This window comes from Rhinolophus sinicus, chromosome 2 (genome assembly GCF_057876585.1).
Source record: "Rhinolophus sinicus isolate RSI-liver-muscle chromosome 2, RSI-T2T, whole genome shotgun sequence".
NCBI lineage: Eukaryota > Metazoa > Chordata > Mammalia > Chiroptera > Rhinolophidae > Rhinolophus > Rhinolophus sinicus.
Genome location: NC_142502.1, coordinates 122,846,320 through 122,867,492, shown reverse-complemented (window position 1 = coordinate 122,867,492; position 21,173 = coordinate 122,846,320). Strand labels below are relative to the sequence as shown.

The 21,173-nt window shown below is 44.6% G+C and overlaps 1 protein-coding gene across 5 annotated transcripts in view; it reads right to left on the bottom strand.

Annotated features, from left to right (window-relative positions):
- Positions 1–21,173, bottom strand: part of TBC1D8 (TBC1 domain family member 8) — a 99,877-nt gene that overhangs the window by 1,465 nt on the left and 77,239 nt on the right. For all 5 annotated transcript variants that reach the window (XM_019753835.3, XM_019753834.3, XM_074332395.2 and 2 more), the window contains exons 9-19: positions 20,522–20,672; positions 18,734–18,948; positions 17,882–17,999; positions 15,248–15,533; positions 14,350–14,479; positions 14,123–14,221; positions 13,451–13,519; positions 8,327–8,567; positions 7,726–7,791; positions 1,542–1,631; positions 1,014–1,111 (exon numbers count right to left, since the gene is read on the bottom strand). In XM_019753835.3, the coding sequence (XP_019609394.3) occupies positions 1,014–1,111; positions 1,542–1,631; positions 7,726–7,791; positions 8,327–8,567; positions 13,451–13,519; positions 14,123–14,221; positions 14,350–14,479; positions 15,248–15,533; positions 17,882–17,999; positions 18,734–18,948; positions 20,522–20,672 (1,563 nt within the window). The remainder of the gene's footprint in view (positions 1–1,013; positions 1,112–1,541; positions 1,632–7,725; positions 7,792–8,326; positions 8,568–13,450; positions 13,520–14,122; positions 14,222–14,349; positions 14,480–15,247; positions 15,534–17,881; positions 18,000–18,733; positions 18,949–20,521; positions 20,673–21,173) is intronic.

The following is a 21,173-nucleotide window of genomic DNA, read 5'->3' as shown; positions in this document are numbered from 1 at the left end:
AGAAAAGTTGGGAACAACTAATGATAATGGTTTAAAATCATGGCTGGTTCTGGTGGGATCCCATGTAGCAACTCAAGGCTGTAAAACGGACGACTGGTGCTTCCTCAAATTCACACTCCTGTCCACAATAGAATCTATGTGCTGAGATGCTCTGTGTGGAATTACGCTGCACAGTGACTCTAGGGATAGCACAATGGTGGGGGACTCATTTAATAAATACGTAGTGATTTGGGAGACATAGCCGTAAATGAGAGCAAGATATTGACAGCCAATTTTTGTTTGTAGGGGGGGAAAGGTTGATGTTAGTATGTCAGAAAGGATACTGACAGCTCTGAGAGATGAGATTTAACTGGCTCTATATCCAGGGAGCAGAAAATACATTTGAAAGCAACGCCCCGCAGTAGAGCAACATTTCTCAAATATTCCAGGAATAAATCCCACAAGATGGTTTGTGGTCAAAAAAGAGACACTATGCTAAATTCCCCCCAAAGGCCCAAAGTACATATTGGCACCAAAAAAGATTTAGGTCCTACAGTAAAGGAACAGTTTTAACCTGAAGCCTACATTTCCCAAACATTGGGAGGAATCCTTTTCAAAAAATAAAATGACTTGCCACCTCACAGGATGCTTGAATGTGGCAGAGAACCCTCTTGTGGAGATTGTATTAATACCAAGATTTCGGAGACTCATCAGTATTGTATTTAGTCGGTGATTTTCAAGAAACTGGCGAGTAGGGGGATGCTGTATCAACTGCCCCTAAATGCTACTCCCCTCAAGGGAGTAAATCATAACCTGGGTAAGTGAATTTGATATAAAAACTTCAAAGACGTGAGGTATGGCAGCCTTCTGTTTTGAAGAGCTTTGACTGAATGGATGCTGTTTAAATATTTCATCACGCTGTTCAGCTAGAAGTTACAGAATCCTTTGATTATGACTTTGGAGATAAAGGGGCTTAATCTGAACAAATCATTTGGCAAAAATAGGTGGTTCTGTGTGCCGAATAAAGTCCATACCTGACTCATTTTGGGCAACTCAGTCTCTCCTTTATCTTTTTCTTTGGCTAAATCCTTAATCATCTGCTTCAGCTGTTTCTGATAATCAGTTGCATCGCCTGAGATAAAGGAAACAATACATAATTTAGTCTAAATAAATTCAATGAAAGCAAAAAAGAATATGTGGAAGGGGGCGGTGAGGGAAGAGGAATTCCACCAAGCAAATCCATGTACAAATTGAGAAGCACAGGTGATATCACAGGGATTGTTTTGCCACTGACCACGAATGGAGTGTGGCAGCTAGGGACTCCTTACAAGAGGACCCCTGAAAAATTGTGTAAGCAAGAGGAATAAACATGGCAGTAGGGTCAAGGGGCAGTGACTCCTTACACCAACTCAGGAAGGTTTCTGGCCTCTGAAAGCAGTGTTACCTCAGGAGGGAGCAGATGTCAGCTTCTAAGAAAAGCACAAAGTTTTGCTCCCCACAATTGTGTGCCTGATGGAAAGTAACAATGAAGAGATAAAAAGGTAATGAAAAGAGGTACGTGCCATTTGATTTCCCAAAAACCAGGGGTCTTGATGTTGACAGCAGAGGATTCTTTAATGGTGACTGGCTGTCACGGTCATTTTCAGTGAGTGCTTTAAAAAAAAAAAATCAAATTATTATCTTGACGAAAATCAAAACTTTTTAGGTAAGAAAGAACTAAAGGCTAAACTGGCAGCCCCCAACCTGTGAGCTTAAGTCTTTTTAGGGTCTGTGAACCCAGGTGTATACTAACCACTGGAGAGACAAAGAAAACATCTTACACACCAGGTAATGCTTTTTCCTGGGCCTATGTAGATACTGTTGTAATTAATGATACATGAGTTTACACTGACCTGGAAAAATGGATGTAGCAAGATCCCCCTTTGTAAAGTTTAAATTCATGTTTATATTACAAACTACAAATAAACACTAAACCTCTGGATGGTGGGACAATAGGTAATTGGAACTTTTCATAGTATTTTTCTATATTGAGCATATATTGCTACATTACATAATTTCTACTGAAACTACTGAATCTAAAACAGCATTTTATCATTACAAGTTTTCTTGAAATACACAAAAATAATTATTGGAACGCTGATAACACTGCTGGTGGAAATATAAAGTGTTAGAGCCATTTTGGAAAAACAGTCTGGCAGTTCCTCAAAAGGTTAAATATGAATTACCATTCAGCCCAGAAATTCCACTAGGTGTAAACCAAAGGGAAATGAAAACATACCCACCCAAAAACTTGTACACACTTGTTTGTAGCAGCATTGTTCCTAAGTCGAAAAGTGGAAACAAACCCAAATGTCCATCAGTGAGTGAATGGATAAAGAAGTTATGGCCTGCCCATACCTGGAGTATCAAATGCAGCAATAAAAAGGAATGGAGCACCAGTACATGCTACGACATGGATGAACCTTGAAAACATACCAGGTAAAAGCAGCCAGACACAAAACTGCATACATTGTATGATTCCATTTATATGAAGAGAACAGAATAAGCAAATCTATAGACGGGGAAAATGGATTGGGGGCAATAGCTACAAAGTATGGGCTTTTATTTTGGGGTGACGAAAATGTTGTAAAATTGTGATAGTTGCATTACAGAATATACTAAATGTCATTGGATTAGACACTTTCAGTGAACTGTAGATCAATAAAGCTGTTAGGAGAAAACTAAAGGGCATTACAGACAGGATCCTATTTTAAAAAGGTTGAAAGCTCACTAGTAAGCCCTTCACAGAAGAAATCACAAACTTCAGTTGTGATTGAACAAATATCCACAAGATGGCACCAAAGCCTCGATAAACTACCCTCCTTCCTTAGTAGGTTTCTGGGATGGGGAGGGGAGGGAGGCGGGTTTTCTGATTTTTTTTTTTCATGTAACATACTGAGTCATTTTTTCATTACTTTGTTTTTTTATACCAACTTTGCCCAAAACAAATTCTACACAGTAGCACATGTGAGAATCCACTCAAACTGAATAGGAGGGAAATTACAAACCCTGAATGGTAGCTGGGCAGTCCTGATGAAAATGGATTTCCTAGGTAATAGCTCCTGAGAAGTCCAGAGAATACTGGGTCCCTGCCTTCAAAGAGCGTGTATATCAAACAGGAGAAATGTACACAACTTACTCTAACAAAATGCTCCAACAGAAGAACCAATACACAAATGTCACGGGAGCACAGAGTGGAACGATTAATTCAAGGGATGAGCAAGTGTCCAGAAAGGAGGCAGGTGAAGAATCAACAGCAACGAGGAACCAGAAGCCAACCAACCACAGAGCAGTACTTCCAACCCCTTTCCAGCACATAGAAAATGTCACCCAGACTGGACACGAGGGACACTGGAGGAGGCCTGGAGCCCAATGAAAGAAACTCAGCCTACTTACGATCAGAAATAAAGGATACAATGCATTACGGAACAATTGTTAAATGTACTCTCAGCCTTTTTAAATGAGCTACTTGAACTAACAAATGGAGTGTTATTTTTGTACTCCACTCTATAATTCAAGACTAAATGGGGTAAGAGACCTTTCTATTAAAAGTTTTCATTGCGTCATTCACTTCAAGGACGGCACAAGTTAAACTCTGGTGAATGATTTACTCTGGTGAATGATTTACATTTGGTTATCTGAAAGCAGAGTACTTCTGCTTTCAACACAATTTGTCCTTCAGATGTCGTGGAGATGCTACAGTCATCACACCACCATTCCCCATGGTATTTCTTGCAAAGGCAACATAGTGCCTCCTACGCCTTCACAGTGATTGGAAAAAGCAATCAAATTATAGGACTTGCATTTGTATAAATTAGGACTTCTGATACATCCAAGTCATTGATAGAAAAATCAACTAACGTGTCCAGCTTGCATTTCAGGTATCTACTGTAAAAAGATCACTTGAGGTGTAACGTGCTGGATACTGGGATCATAAATCCAATTTCTTAGTGGCTTTCTGACAATTTGGATAATATCAGGGCTTCACCTCACTTTTCTCTTTTAAAAAGTTCAGTGCAAACTTTTAGTTTCACAAAAGTTTTTTTTAGGAGGTTTGTGTTCTACAGTCTTAGGAAATTTTCAAAATCTTCAAGTTGTATTTTCCGCTCTCAATCCCAGTCCAAAAGCAGATCTCATCTAGCCTGTTGTCTGTCACCAAATCAGGTGTGCCTGGTATCATTTCTGATGTGGTTGGTGTCAGTACTTGCCTAAGTTGTCAGACCGGGATGTAAACACTCCTTTTTTTTTGTATCCTGTGAGAAGTTACATTTGTAAGTTTCCTCAGTACGTCATCCATTTTCACAATCATTACTTTCTCCAACTGAATCTTCACATCGTTTCCATTCTCTGGGAGAAGTTCTTGATTCTGGCCGGGGTCATCATTTAGCTCATCCGTTTGCACTTCATCAGGGAGCCTTCATGTTTACACTGGGCCCCTCCCATTAATAATCTGGTCCTTAGAGCAGTGTAGTGGTCCTTCAGTTTCTTAGCTGCACGGACATATTTTGACTTACTGGCACATCCCAGAGCAAGAGATTAGAGTTTATTTTCCATGTTGTTTCTTAGTATAAGCAAAAGAAAAGGCCGACCAAAAAGTGGAGAACCAAGATGGTGGGTGTAACCTGAGTGCCAAACTTTTCTTAGGCCAACATTAGTCATCATGTGCTTTGCATCTTTGGTCCTGTTGATGTGAACTTCAAACACATAATATCCCCTTCTGTAATACTGCTAAGGTTTTCATCCATAGTGGCTATTCTGTGAAATCTAGGATTGTATAGATCAGTACCTATCTGCAGGTCCTCTGGACAAAGCAGTGTATATTTCCAAGTGTACTGCACAGGTCTAGAAAAGTGAGTCCACTCCAAGTAAATGAACTTAAAACTTCCAAAGTACATTCTTTTATAATGGGCTATGAAACAAAACAGATTTTGTCAACAAAATGGATCAAATGGTACTGTAATCTTAGCACACTCAGGACTTTTTTTGGTTTAATATTAGTTTTCATGCTAATATTGAAATGGCTACATACAATTCCTGACTATGACTTTTAAATAATGACCTCTTCAAAACAGACTGTCACCACCACGAGAAGGTGGAAGCAAATGGCATTTTTCTCTACTTGATGGAAACTCCTTTCTTGTCATTACCTAGAACTTGAATGGTGCAGATGTTTTGATTTTACCTCAAGTGGTCGTTCTGCATATCAAACAGCTTCTCCCTTAGTGAGAAATGTAATGTTGAAAATTTGGGGCTAATACAACTGGACTTGGAATCCAGTCAACATTTTTTCACGTCAAGTATTTCAAAACAACAAAGCTTTTCCTCATTCATCCACAGGTATTGCTGTATTAGCCTATAATTATGTTTCAGGGTTCCAATTTAACACTGACTAAACACTAATGAAGCATTTATAACCTCATTCTTTTCTAAGTTGAATTTTTGCTTTGAACCCATACTCTCAGTGCATGTTAATATATTTTCATGTGCTCTTTCAGTTTGCAATTAAGTTCATTCAGGTTTTCAACATTTTCAGTCTTTTTAAATAAGAGAGAGAGAGTGTGTGTGTGTGTGTAACAGAAAGCCTCCAGCACAAGTACTCGTTTGTGTTTTTGCCATTGCCCAGATAGCATTCTCAGTGGCTTGTTTTGATGCTTCTTCCTAATGAATCTAATGTTCTTTTCAGGAAACTGTCTTTGGGAAGTCTAATTAGTGTAATTAACTGAGCAAAATGGCCAATACCGTAGATGTACCAATCTGCAATGAAAACTCCAGATTTAATAATAGGGAACACTGTTCATCCCTGTGTCACCTGATACGGTATCAAATCATCTGTAATATTTATTTCCTTTGCTAAATGGTGTTACAGTCACCATGGAGCCAATGCAGTGAGCTCTTCCGGAACTGAGGCCCTGGGCCTAGCGTTTCCCTGCTTCCTGAGCTGTAGCAGATCCTTTGTGAGCAAGCTCGCAAAAGCCCTCTGCCTCCTGGACCCTCACTGAGTTCCAGGTGCTCCATACAGGTGGGCATGTGAGGCCGGGTGATGATGTGCCTCAGTAGTACCCCGCCTCCCATCCCATCAGGCAAGTCAGACACGTCATTCATCGGGCACGCAAATTCAAACTTGTGATTCTCCGTGTACTTCCTAGTTAGTGAGGTAAACTTTTTTCCTGTCTAGTGTGTTTGTCCCAACTTTAATCAAAGAATTATTCATTATGGTGGAATGTAAATAATTTTTTTAAATTAAACCTAGTTAAGTGAAAAATACTTAAACGTATTTTAGATTTTTGTGGCCTTGGCAAATTGATGTGTGTAAATAAAGGTTTTGGGGTCTGCATTCTTAAGACTTTTTTAACTGCCTGAAAAATTCAAATGTTAAAATATAGGTAAGCAAAATATCAAATCTTAATTTCCACTTAATTTAAATTCAGTGTCACACAATATAAATACTACAATCATGTATGTTCAAAAAGGTTTTGAAAAACTGATTTTTCTAAAGCCAGGAAGGTCTACAAGTGCCTTTAATGAACTAATGTAATTAAAATATGTCTTTTAGAAATAAACTTGTAATTTGAAAACTAATTCAGTATGAAGTTAGATTAAGAATGAAATCTCAATCTCATGTTAATATCAAAAAGCAGGAATTAATTTAAAGATACATCAAGAATGGTATCTATACTCTTTGCAACTTTCGTAAATCTAAAATTATCCCAAAATAAAACTTACTTGAAAATCAAGATAAAATTGAATAAAATAAAATCACTCGTGTTCTCATTAGCAACACCAGATATGAGGATTATGAAAAGATGATGACGACGATAATAAAGGAATAATTATGCATATATTCTATGTTGAGAGGAAAACATTTGTGAAAAATAAGGTCTAATTAAATGAAAAACTTATATTGGCATAAAAGGCAAAACTTCACTGATGCCAAACAGTTTTGCACTAAAGCAATGGGTCCGAGGGAAGGTGGAGGAGAGCCGAGTGTGGCTCCAGAATGCTCCCTGCAGGTCATGTGCATGACATATACGCTGACTCAGTAAAGGCCAAATTGAGGACGATGCCCAGAAAGCCCATAAATAATGTCCCCGTGCATGTTCTACTTCTGTACAGGTGTTAGTGTTAAAAGCCACTAGGATCCCGTGGCCCTGGCAACCTCACAGCCCGCCAGCCGCCCCAGGCGCCGTAGCTCGGAAGTTCTGTCAGAGGCCTTGTCCAGCATCAGGACCAGGCACTGAGGTCCAGACCCTCTGGAATTCCTGGTCCACATCTATCAGTTGCAGAGGTCCACAGAATACCTTAAGTCTAACCCTAAGTCTGATCCCACAGGTTTCAAAATGGCTCCTTGTTCCTAGTTACCACTGCTTAAATTTGAAGGAAGCATGGTCTTCCATGCTGGAAAAATGACATGACCCTTCAAAAACAGTAGGGTAAAACAGCCCCCTGAGCCTGGCTTCCCCACACATTCCACAGGCCAGCGGGTCACAAGGTGTGGTCCTCAGGCCTGGTGAGTCAGAAGTGGGTGGGGCCTGGGAACCTGGTTCCCCACCATCCCAGGGCCCGCTCCAGTCTGGTATCAGGAACACAAAACTAAAAACATCCGCTACCTGGAGTCCAAAGGAAATTTAAAAAGAACTTGAGTGTTGTGCACAAAGCCGATTTGTGTCAAGGCAGGAGAGCCTCATCTTTCTACTTGGAATTTCTTACCTGGAGGGATATGAAGCCTATATAACAGTTTGATTTTCTCATTCATTTCTCCATTATACATAACATCTGCCAAAACAAACAGAGATTGAGTAAATGCAAATGGTTAACGTATACTTGTCATGACACAAACTCACATGGAGAGAACTTCCTAAGGTCGACACTTGTTGACCCAGCACTTCCTCTGCCCCGACACACAGTTTGAAATGAAAACGTGAAAGGTGGTGATTGGTGGCTGTGGAGCCACAAGATAACCTTATCAACTCTGGCCTCCTACCTTCTGTAAGATTTTAATTTTATGTGCAATTGTTAACATGGCCCCTAACCAGCCACCACCACACCCTGGGCGCCACGGAGAACAAGGTCTATGACCTTGTGTGTTAGCCTGGGCCCCTCTCCCCAACCCCTCTAAGGAAGCAAAATCATTCATGAGAGGAGCCTGCGGAGCGCTTTTGTAAACCACAAAATCATGGCAGGCCAGTCCCAAGTACATTTCATGGTGTGGATCTGCCTGCTCTACAATCCACTTAGTCCTGTGTTCACAGACTTCACATACTCAAGTCTCACAGACTCAAGTCAGCGCAATAAAGACCCCCAGTCCTACCGAGACAGCTCACAAACGCTTTGAATTCGATGAGGTGGTCCATGTTGTCATCCAGAAGCCTGAACGTCCTCTCCGCCAGGGTCTCCGTGTGGGCCCCGCAGGTCCACGGAGAGACCAGCTGAAACAGGTGTGTGAACTGCCGCGCATCTATGCGGTACTGCTCCGCGTAGGGCCTGCTGGGGTCATGGCGAGGGGCCAAGGGCCGGGGCTGCTCCCAGTAACAGCTCATCATGTGTTCTCTCTTAAAACGGGGGAGAGGGATCGTGAGACAGCGCAGCACACTTACAAGCCAAGGCGAACATGGCCTCTCGTGACTGACTGCCTCGTAAAATTCCTATGTACTGAGTCAGTAATGTTACAACACAAACGAAAAGCAATTACGATCATTAACCCAACATGTAAAAGTGTTTCCTTGTCACCCTGTAGTTCCTTGCCCACGAGTATGTAATTTTGACATTTTTTCTTTTAAGTTTTTAATGTATGTTTATATAGCAAATATATACAACAAAATTTACCACTTTAACTATTTTTAAATGTATAGTTCAGCTGCCATAGTTTTAATTATAGAAGACACACAATTTTTAATCTGATATTTTTTCTTAAAATCACGTTGTTTGAAAATCAGAAAAGTGCTAGACGAATCTATAGCATATAAAGAAACGAGCAACACTGGTTACCTTGGGGAGGGATCAGAGGGGTAGGGACCCGGATGTGGAAGCAGGTCTCTTTACTGCACACTTTTTTATATGGTCTGAATTTTGGCTTTATTAGCAGTTCCAAGAATTAAAAACAAAAAAGGCAATTTCACGTCTTGGGCATAGACTGGAAACTAAAGCAATCAAACTGGCCCGGTCACTAAGGACCCCGTCACTGAGGACCCTGTCACTGAGGACCCCGTCACTGAGGACCCTGTGACTGAGGACCCTGTCACTGAGGACCCCGTCACTGAGGAGCCCGTCACTGAGGACCCCGTCACTGAGGACCCCGTCACTGAGGAGCCCGTCACTGAGGAGCCTGTCACTGAGGAGCCTCTTCACAGAACATCTTTTAAGTCACCTCTGGGGACATCTCAACTCACTGGCACAGTCAGTGACTGCAGATTCCTCACCATTCCAGTGCTCTCCGCCCATAGGGATGGCACAGAAACAAGTGCCAGCACATACTCTCCATTTTGGACATTTCCAAATGCCATTTACAATTTTACTGTCGCATTTCATTGCAGCCATGTTCTTTAAATGCCCTTTGCAGGATTGTAAAAAGTACCACAGAGGTCTAACAAATTTCTGTTCCTGAAAACCCGCGACACACTAGGAATTCCCATGCGTATTTGTGTATCCTGTGATGCTAAAGGCCCACAGAATCCTGCCCAGAAGAAAATGGTTGTAATACTGGTATGTAGGCCAAGGACGAATCCAGCCAGTTTACAGAAAACATACCAGTAGACTAGGTGGACAGGTGGTACAGAGAAGTATACAGCTAGCCAATAAACTCCTGGAATGGTACTTCACCTCACTCATGAGTAAACAAATTTAAATTAAGAGAAGATGCAATTTTCTACAAGACTAGCAAAATTTTGTAAGATCCATAATATTCAATGGCGGGTGAGTGCAGCATGTGGTAAACGAGCACTTAGACATCAGCAGTGAAACTGAAATTTGAAAAGTCCAGAAACCAGCAGTATTGACAGAAATGTGGCTGGTGCGCCCCATCGTACAAAGCAGCAGCACCAACGTCCTGACAAAGGCACAAAGGTGTACGCTCAGCACTGCACTGTGTATGAAGCAGCAACACATTTGAAACAACGTGAATGTCCCTCAATTGGTGAATGTCAAAGTATGGTTCAGCCCGACCATGAAACTGTGCAGCCATTAAAAGGAATGAAATTGGGTGGTGAACACACAAAGGGATTTATAGATGATGTAATACAGAATTGTACACCTGAAATCTATGTAATTTTACTAACAATTGTCACCCCGATGAAAAATAAAAAAGTGACGAGGGAGCATTTTCTCAATCCATTGAGATTTTGCTTCCCAGCAATTGTCGTCAGTTTGGCTCAAATAAATTCTTGTAAGCTAAAAAAAAAAAAAAAAAAAAAAAAAAAAGAAGGAACAAATGACAAGAGATCTATAGGTATCGAGCTAGAAAAATGTCCATGATGAAAAAATTGCAGGCCATTATGTGCAGTACAACCTCACTTTTGTGTGGGAAAAAGTTGTGTGTGTGTGTGTGTGTGTGTGTGTGTGTAGAGATAAGGCAGGGGAAATCAGGAAAGAGTCACCATATTGTGAACAGTAATCACCTGTACAAAGTAGGATTGTAGGTGAGAGTGGGAACAATTTTACTTTGTGTTTTTAGTTAAATTTTGAAAATAAAAGTCTTAACCACAACATGGAAGCAAGCAAAATAGTATTAGAGACCAAAAGCTCTCTGGGGCCTGGAAGTCCAGCAACAGTGAACGAATAAAACTGGTCATTAGCAGAGCCAGCTGATGGAAGCCCTAAGGCCCACTTTCAGGAGACGCCTGTGACACCAAGTGTCAGTTATACTGTTCACATCTTATTTGAAAAGATAAGATTAATGAAGCTGTTCTCAATTTGGGAGAACAGCAGGTGGACATCACAAATCTGAATTTATGTAATTTAAAAGACTGCTTTACAACATGGATGGACCTAGAGGGCATTATGCTAAGGGAAATGAGTCAGACAGAGAAAGACAAATACCGCATGATCTCGCGTGTGGAATCTAAAACCAAAAAAACCCTAAACTCATAGAAAAAGAGATCAGATTTGTGGTTACCAGAAGTAGGTGAGGGGGCAGTGAGGGAATTGGGTGACGGGGGTCAAAAGGTACAAACTTCCAGTTAGTTCTAAAATAAGTACTGGGGGTGTGACGTACAATAGGACGACTATTGTTAACACTGTTTATGGCATATTTGAAAGTTGCTAAGAGTAAACCCTAAAAGTTGACATCACAAGGAAAAACACTTTTTTTTTTGGCATCTATAGGAGAAGATGGATTACTACGGTAATCATGTCACAAAATATGTAAGTCAAGTCATGCTGTATGCCTTAACCTGACACAGTGCTGTATGTCAGTGATATCTCAACAAAACTTCAAGAAAAAAAGAACTGCATCAAAGGACAAAAAGATCAAAGATCGCTTTAAATTAACAATAAAAATAGATTTCATTAAGTGCCAACCACATCGTTCATCTTTCATCGGAAAGAATATGTAAAGATGACAGTCAGAGCTGACTCTTTCTTGTTAATACAGAGAATGGTCACGCCTGTACGTTGCAGGCTTAGGGAGGGATCCAGAGAAGTTACAGAATGGACTACTATCAAGAACCTATCACACATGTGTAAGATGATGTCAGGGTAGCTCTGTGTCCCTTTCCCTTGAGAATGAAATTCTGATTCAGAAGACAAGAGATGTATGTAAAAGCTAAGTAGAGAACATCATACCCCATAGTACTTAATCAAGTACTGAGATGTGTGAAGTCTGGGAGAGCCACGGAAATTCAGAGAAGGTCAGGAGCATGGGACAAAGGACAGTCTGAGAGGGCAGTTACGTGGGCCTGATGCTGGCTCTGGGCCTGGAAGGAAGGCGCTGGGCTGGGTACATTAAGGAGGCACCTCGGTTGCACAACAGAATTACACACCATGACTCTGACACTATTTTACTGGAATTTCCTTTGGAAATATATTTTGAAAATCATCTTGTATTTACAGTTTGTTTGCTTGTTTATGTTTGCAGTTAGTCCTACATACATGAAAGACTCGTAGGGCTAACTACAAATACGGAAATAAATTTCATCAAGTGCCAACCACATCATTCATGGGAAAGATAGGAAACAAGAAATAATCAGCTCAATCTTATTTAAAAACTCTTTGTATTAAAGATGAAGGACATGGTTAGTACGTAATGAAATTTATTTCTATAATAAATTTAAAGCAATCTTTTAAATTATAGAAATTCAGATTTGTGGCATGTCTTATTCTCTCAAATTGAGAACAGTTAAACAAATGAAAGACTTCTGATGCTAAACAGCACATCTGTTTACCTGCTTTTATGTTTCTACTATTCCCTGTTTTTCCTTCTTGAAAGTCAGAGGTCTCGGGACACAAAGTAACCTTCGACTGTATTTTCTCTATGCAAAAGGAAACTATAAAACTTGAAAAAAGGTGATGTTTACAAGAGACAAGGGCCAAGAATCCTGCTTATTAGGAATGAGGAGTGCCAGGAACCGAAAAGCCAACAAGCCATTTCAGTGACTGCAGGGAAATGTGCCAGGACAGGGCACACAAAGGGTGCGGACGCCCTGGAAAACTCTGCTTAGAAGTACTTGACGTGCTGCTTATCACTATTTCCACTATGTTGGCAACGTGTGATCAGAAGTGCCACCGGCTCAGGTTCCCAGCAGGAAGAGCTCTGGAGGCCAGCCTTTCATGGATGCTGGCTGCAAGTGCCTTCTGCAACTGCCTTTTCTCCCCCCTCACTGCCCAAGGCATCAGGAGTGGATCAGTGCGTCTGCCGCTCTTCCCCACTTTTACTGTTTTGCACAAGATGATTTCTAGCAAAGCACTTAAAAATGTTCTTTGCCGGGTGAGTTAAGTAGCAAGACCTGAGAATTTTACCTAAATACCCAAATATTAGAAATATGGTTTAGTATATTAATTATTACCACTAAGCTAGATTATAAAGTTATTTAAAAATGCTTAGGACTACATCCAACATGGGAATGTGTTAACAGCATCCAGGGGAACCAGAATGTAAGCTAGCATGTGTACCAGCCACACGAATATACAAATATGTGTACGTATACTGTGGGTGGGATTATGGGTAATTAAAGTGTATGAGGTGACAGTTTCAGTAGGGTCACTGTCCCATCTACTATGGACTGAGAGCTCAGTGTAGTGGCTCTAGGGTGTGGGCTGCAAGCCGGCGAGGCTAAGCCGTGCTGGCAGGTAGAGCAGGTGGGGCAGCTCCAGCCTCTGCTGTCACAGAACAGGCACAGGACAGCCCCCTCTGGCTTCCACACATCACCCCTGGGCAGACTGACAACGTGGCTTCGGCCTGGCCCAGGGCCTGCCACTCTTTCATCTTCCCAGACTTCCATACCTTGAATAAGTCATAGAGTTCCTCGAGGTCTTCAGGAAGAATTGAGACTTCTGGGGTGACAACACGGAGCTTGAGGAAAGAATGGAGAGCAATGGAGTGAGTTCTCCGCCTGCACCTGGGAAGATCAGAGGCAGGAGGGGGCTCTTCCTACTACAGTGGGACACCAGGTGCCCGGCTGCGCCAGCTGCCCTGTGCCTATGCCTCCCACCCCCACCCCCCAGCAGTGTCTGCCCCTTTCTGACACAAAGATCACCTCCTGGGAATTTTCTCGGGTGATTATCCTCAACCTTTCTGATTCACACAGCAGGGCCTCAGACAAACAACACCGTTCTAATGGAAGTTAAACACTAGCAAACACAGAGCCCTGGCAGGAAGTTCCTCCTGAATAACAACTAACTGGGCAGGCCAGGTATGCTGGGCATTTTCTACATCCTACCTCCTCCAACCCCACCCCGTGGGCATCTTCATCCTGACTTTAGGGCCAGGGAATCAGGCTCACGGTGGTTAATTTGCTCACAATCTGTCTGACTCTCAAACCCATGCTGTTTCCAGACCACATCACACCTATTACATTTTTTATTCAATGCAAAAAAAAAGGGTGGTATCCTTACATTAGATATCAACAGGGACACTGTGGTAGTAAGTGGCCACAATAAGGCGACCTTGACTTACCACATTCTGCTTTGTGGTGTCCTCGTGGCCTTGGAGAACCCTGATCCGGTGCCTACAACGCATGCGCTCAATCTGCTCCACAGACTGGTTCCCAAACTTCTGCAGGGAGACCAGGGGCCACTCAGTCTCCCTTCTGTCCACAGAGGACACAGAAGCAGCCCAGAACCCTACCTGACGTCCATCTCCCCAGCAAGCTCCATGGGTGGGGGTGGGACAGGGCCAGTTACCTCGTAGGAGTCCCGGATCAGGTCGGCAATGTCAGTCACAGGACAGGGCTCCTGGTCGTCAGAGAAAAAGGCATGGTGGCTGCCAATTCGGGGTCCAGGGCTGTCCTCATTCTTAATGTGATCTAGAAACCTAAGCACACCACCTGGCATTAAAGCACAGGGTGACCTTCACCGGGGCACCACACACACGCACTCCCTTCCCAGGGGCCACTCAATGTGTCACAACACTTCAAACACAGCTCATCTGTCCACACACTGGGAGGAGGGCAAGGCAGTGAACACTGGGGTCCTGTCAGAGAATGAGAGGCAGCCATACGCCAGACTCATCAATCTGGGCTCCACTGGTAGGTTCCCAGGGTCTGTGACTCTCCAGTGAAGTAAACACAAAACTCTGCATGCACGCAGGGGTAAGCTTCCACAATATTCTGAGAGGGACCCCTTCCTTTGTCAGCCAACTTGCCCTCGGCTCCGAGAGACACCAGTCCTTGGCCTGGTGGGACCCACCAGCCCCTATACATAAAATGTCGGAAACCTCCAGTTGGCTGCCCGACTCCAACATTTCCGGGTGCCTGTCCCTGTTCAAGGTCACTTTGAATCCGTCTAGACTCAAGACATTTGAATCTCCTCAGAGGAAAGCCCTGACAGCCCTCTCTCTTCCTGGATACCCTCACTTGGTAGGAGTGAGGGAAGATGGCGCTCTTCACCACATGCAGGTGACATCCTGGCTCTAGGGGGATCACAGGTGACAAGTGACCGAGTGGAAGGAAACACTTCCATAGCGACAGCCCTGCTGGGCCCCTGCTGCTGCCACCTCCAGCCATCTGACTTCCAGGGTTCCAGCTGCTGCCCACCCTCCCCACCTCCGCTGGGCAGTCCCAGGGCCAGCAGCCAGGCCCACCTGCTGAGGACCATCAGGGCCTGGCCGTCGTCCTTGCTGCTGCACAGGTCCTCGGCGTTGGCTTCCAGCACCGCCAGCCCCAGCTGGAAGATGGCTTTGATCCCATCGTAGAAGAAGCAGTCGACAACATTCACCGCACTCTCCAGAGGCATAATGCTGAGGAACAGCGTCAGGAACCACGAGAGAGAGATGGACGCCAGGGCTGAGGGGTCGTTCAGGTGCTCCGCCAGCTCGGGGAGGTGCTCCTTGATGAGCTCCTCAAACACAGACTGGTCCACTTGGGCCCCTGGGGAGGGAAGGCCACTGGTCAGGAGGGACTCACTCTCCAACGTTAGCCTGAAATCAGCACTGCTCTGAGGTACACACCACAGTGAGTCCAGAAAGGACTCTGGCTTTGTTAACTGAGTTTTGACATTTTGACCACAGTAATTCGATGGGGAAAGGACAATATTTTCAAAAAAAATCAAGGGTATCAGTATGGAGGGCGGGGAAGAGCCTGAACCCCTCCTTCACTTCACCTCACACAGAAAAATGCATTTGAAGCACATCACAGACCTAAATACAAAAGCTAACACTATAAAACGTCTGAAATAAAATATAGGAAAAAGGCAAAATTTCTTAGGACGCTGAAAGCACTAACCATAGAAAAAATTATAAATTGGACTTCATCCACTTCAAAGACATGTTCTTCGAAAGATACCATTAATAAAATGAAAATGCAAACTTCAAACTCAGAGGAAATGTTTGCAATAAATATACCTGACAAAGATCTTGTATTCAAAATAAAGAATTCCTGCAACTTAGTAATAAGAAGTCAGGAACAACATTTTTTTAAACAAGCAAGAGATTTGAATAGATACTTCAAAAGAGATGATAAGTAAATGGCCAGTAAGCACAAAAATACATGTTCAACATTATTAACCAAATAAATACAAATTAAAACCACCACGATAGACCACTTCTTACCCACCAGAATGGCTAAAATCAAAAAGACAATTAATTCAAGTGTTAACGGGTGTGGAGCAACTGGAATTCCCACACATTGCTGGCATGAGACGCGACTTACTGCATATGCTTTGAAAAACGGACAGTTTCTTATAAAGTTCAACATACTTCTAACCTAATACCCAGCAATTCTACTCCTAGGTAAATACTCAAAATAACTGGGAATACAGTGTTCACACAAAGACACACGAATGTTCATTGAAACTTTACTTAGAATAAAAAACTGGAAACAACTCAAATGTCTTATCAACAGCTGACAGGATAAATGCGTGATGGTATGAACACTCAGCAAGGAGAAGACACAAACTAGTGGTGCACCAACGACCTCCTGTTGTGCAAAGGAAGCCAGTCAAAAGAGAACAGCCTCTATTATTACACGCATACCAAGTTCAAGTTCAAGGACAGGCCAAATTAATCTGTGGCGACAGAAATCAGTGCCAAGTGTTACCAGTGGGGAAGGGGCAGAAGGAGACTTAGCAGGTTACGGAGAGGCTCCATATGTCCCACCCTGTACGGGGTGGGGGGTCACACAAGTATATACAGTATCACAGAGTGTCTGCTGGTCACTGTTGAGTATGAGCTGTCCCATAGAAACTCTCGTCAACTGACAACATGCCTCCCACGACCCTGAGGTTCTGATTATTCCTTGCTATGCCGTACAATGTTTAACCGCCTCCCACATTATCAAGTGAAAAGGGACGCAAGCCAGTTAACCACTCAGGCACCTGAAGAGAGCCAGGAGAGGTGGTCAGTCATACCGAAAGGCCACCTCCCTCCCAGCCGGCCCTCCCCCTTACTCCCCTCAGTTCTCAAGACAGGAGCCTTCAAGCCCTTCTTCCTGCCTCGTCCCTACATCCAGCCCTTGGTCACATTCTGTCTCAAGCTGGTTCTTTTGTTTCTGTTCTCACTGCTGTCCCCTTAATTTTGGGTTATCTCCAGCTCGTTCTGGATCACTGACAAGTGCCCGGGAAGAGTATCACTAAAGCACTTTTTGTGTCACTTTCTCCACCAGGAGGCTGCTGGACCACAGACATAGTACAAATGCAAATATCAACCACACAAAAGAAAGAGGCACCAAGTGCTTGAAGAAGTGGCATCCCAGCTTTGCCCAGAGCCCGGGCAGCAACCAATGAGCTTTGTCAACTTATGCGGTGGGAGGCGTTCTCCAGGTCTGCCCTGTAGGTGGGGCCTAACTGCGGGGCTCTCCGGCACCCATTCTGCTCACTGCCGGACTGTCCCCTCCAGTCTGCAGAGCCCCCTGGGCACCAACAGCAGAGCGCCCTCCCTTCCCAGGCGTCAGCTTCACGGGCAAATCTCTCTGGTTTTCATTTTTCGACTTGTTTCTCGAGCCTAGAATTTTTCTGTCCTTCTTGTAAGTTCAGCTATTCACGTAAAATCATTTGGTTTTTTTTAATCCAAAATCTATACATGTTTGTAGCAAGAGAGTGGTCAGGTTGCCTCATTCCATTATTTTGCCAGGACTGTGCAGAGAATTACACCGTTGGCTCTCCAGATCCAAGAGCCAGTGTTTATGCAGAGGGCAGCTGAGTGGCACAGTGGATTTTAGAAGCAGGATGGGTAACAAGCGTTCTGTCACTGTCCCCAGGCACAGAGGAGGGGGTGGCTTACCGATGACCCGGTGGTTGAAGTAGTCTGGGAGCATCCGCTCACACACAGCGACCAGCAGCCAGAAGGCTTCCTCCTCCTTGGCGTACAGCAGCAAGACGGACGTCAGGATATTCATGGACTGCTCGGGGATTCACAGGGGGAACCGTTACTGAGCAGACTGCACAGGGCCACAGAGACGTTAAAAAACACACAAGCCCACATGACCCACAGAAGTCACGACCCAGCGCACCTGAACCACAGGACGCGTGTGCAGGGCAATGACCACGTGTCCTATCGACACGATACACCAGGCTGAGTGATCAGCCACCACTCCGGCCCTGTCCCCATCTGGTAATGAGGCATTTTGCTTATTCACAGGAAAACAAAGTTTAAAAATCTTACTATTTTTAAATGTCAGTAGCTCCTCTAAGTGGGTCTTAGGTTGGGGCTTTTTGTTGTTTGTTTACTGCTATTTATATCGTGCTGTTTAGTGCTTCCCTGAGTACACAGAGCAAACTTCCTGAGGCCTCGGGGGAAACATCATTTTCCTCCCCAAATACCACTGCCCTTTTTCCTGTCACCCCTATAAGTTCCAGACAAGCAAAGCTCCACAGCAGCCATATCAAGGCCGTCCTCCCGCGGAGGTCCACGGGGCGTGAAGACACTGCCCGTGTGGACGCAGCACCCGTGAGGCCCCTCAGACACCCGGCAACGTTTCTAACCTCCAAGGATCGGCCTGTCTGACTCTGCGGAGTGGATTTCCTTCGGCCTCCTTCGCTCCATTCCTTAGGGGAAGGAACCAGTCCTCCGTACAGATGGCCCAAACCACAGGAGACCTGGACTAAAGAGTGTGCTTCTCAACGCATCCCTCACCTGGCAGTACCCGATTTTGGGGTTCCGGTGGGCATAGGCCGTCAGAACTCTTCTCAACGCAGCGATTCCCGTTTCGTTTTGGAAGGCGGGGTGCTCCGGTAAGGAACGGTGCAGGTCCCGTTCTATCTCCTCTGTCACCAGGCAAGATTTTCCCATGGACTCCTCCACCAGGTTACCATAGTAACCGGGATGCGAGGCGAGATCGGTGACGGCATCTGATGATTTAAAAGGAATTTTTCAAGAGGACTAGTTATCAGGACAGTGTCAACATGGGGAGGGAGCCTGTCCTGTCAGAGGACCACAGTGGGGTCTCGTTACTTGAGGGACATGAAATATTTTGAGAACACACACAACCAAAAGGACTTCATTTCTGCCAAAAACAAAAAGGAAAGAAAAAAAGAAATAACATGACTTTTCTAAGAATAACCTTTTACATAGAGAGGGGGAAAGCTCATACTAGAAATATTTTTATTAATATGCTTTTCATAAGTTGTGTTGCCTAGTAACAGGAAGAACATGTGTGTGTACATATATACACATACACATATGTGTACACTTACATGCATACACACGCAAGTTTCACGCATTGACAAGAAATCACTGAGCAGGTGTGTGGGAAGAACATGATAAGGTGCCATGACGATTAAGTAACAGCAATAATGACCAAGGAGCCAACAAGCTGCCAACAGGAAACAGAGGGCTGGCGTCATGGTGTGAGGACGGCCAGGCCCAGCCCAGCCACCGCCAAGCCGTCCGGCTGAGCGCACACCGTGGAGGGTTCTAGTCACTCAGCAGCCAGCACCAGGGCACCTGTGGTTTTAGCCAGTGTCCCCTCCCGGGTGCTAGTGGCAGGTGGCTCCCCAGGACTGCTGCCAGCCTGCGCTTCTTGGGCAAGAGAGGGATGATCAGGGGTGAGAGACGCTATGAGGGAGGGACAGGAAACGTGAGCGGCCAGAGGCCAGGCGCCCAGGCTCGGCCTCCAGGAGGCTCAGTGCTGACGTGAGCACAGAAGGGTCTCCTAGGGGGAGCAGACCTCCTCGCCATGCACCCTACAGCACCAAGAGGAGCAGCAAAGTCACACCACTGGACGACAGGGGCCTTCCCTTCCTGCTCCCAGCCCCTCTACTGAACAGGACAAAATGATCACAATCAACGTGAACACAGATGAATTTCTGTTTGGGAGTCGTGGAGGATTTTGGTCCCAGTCTGAGCCTTGTCTGTCGGTAAGTGTCCTCATGGGGGACTCCCAGATGTCACCAAACAGCAGCAGGGGCCTGAAGCCGGACAAGGCCAGCACTGAATGGGCAGAACCACAGAAGGAAGCAGCAGCAGGACAGAAGAAAAATCTGTACAGTTCTGCCCTTGGGGACATACGTGTCCCTAGGGAGGAGGGTCCCATAGGAAGTGTGCTCTGATGAACTTATTTCAGCGCCACTGCAAGTGAACAGCTTATGAAGACTGTTTTAGTCTATTTCAGAACTCATGCCCTAGAGGACACCTCACTGGCTCTTAACGGAATTCTCGGGACTACATATAGACCCCAAGTCACTTTTAAAGGAGAGGAGGTCACTTCAGCCAGACCTCGCACTGACCAGGGAGGCCACTGCAGCCTCAAGGCCTCAGGCCCCACAGCTGACACAGGAAGGCTCTAAAGTCTTGGCTGGGAACGTCACCGGAAGACTCTAAGGACAGATGACCACCATACGCACACACAGGTCAGACCTGGGCCTCTGTTCCTGTGTCTGCTCCAGAAATCACATTTGGCTTCAAGATACTGGAACCACCTACCTGAGAAAAGGAGCCAGAGTCGGCCACGTAGCGACTCAGGGATCCCCATGGCCACAAGCTTCCGGATCTTCTCTGTGCGAAACATACACACCGTTCTGCCATATTCCACAAAGTGGTGATTCCACAGGTTTGTTTTGCTCTGTTCTCTGGACTGGAAGTGGAAACATCCTCAATGTACAAAGAAGCCCTGTTTGCACCTCCCCCCACAGCCCGTCCATGATCCGTAACAGAAACGTCACCTCTCTTAACAGAGACAAGCTATGCGCTCAGCAAATGTTTCTGGACCTCTACCAGGCTTAGAGGATGTAAGATGAAAAACACAGAGGACCAGCCCTTTGGGAATTCAGAGCCCAGTGGGAAAACTTACACAAATAAAATGCCATTTCCTTGGCAAAGCAGATAGGAAGCAAACATTTGTGCCAACACTAAAGTCGCCCAAGACAGATGGGAAGGACAGGAGGGAGTGGGGCGTGTGGGGGGACTTCTCGGGATGCCGACATGTCGCCAGCTGCTGACACACTAGTCAGCTCTGAGGGCAAATGGGAGCGGGGAGTGTGGGGGAGGGGAGTCAAAATTTGCCCAGAGGACAGAGGAAAAACTGAAACCGGAAAAAAACACATTGTTCTCATGAACACAAACAAGAAAGATGCTA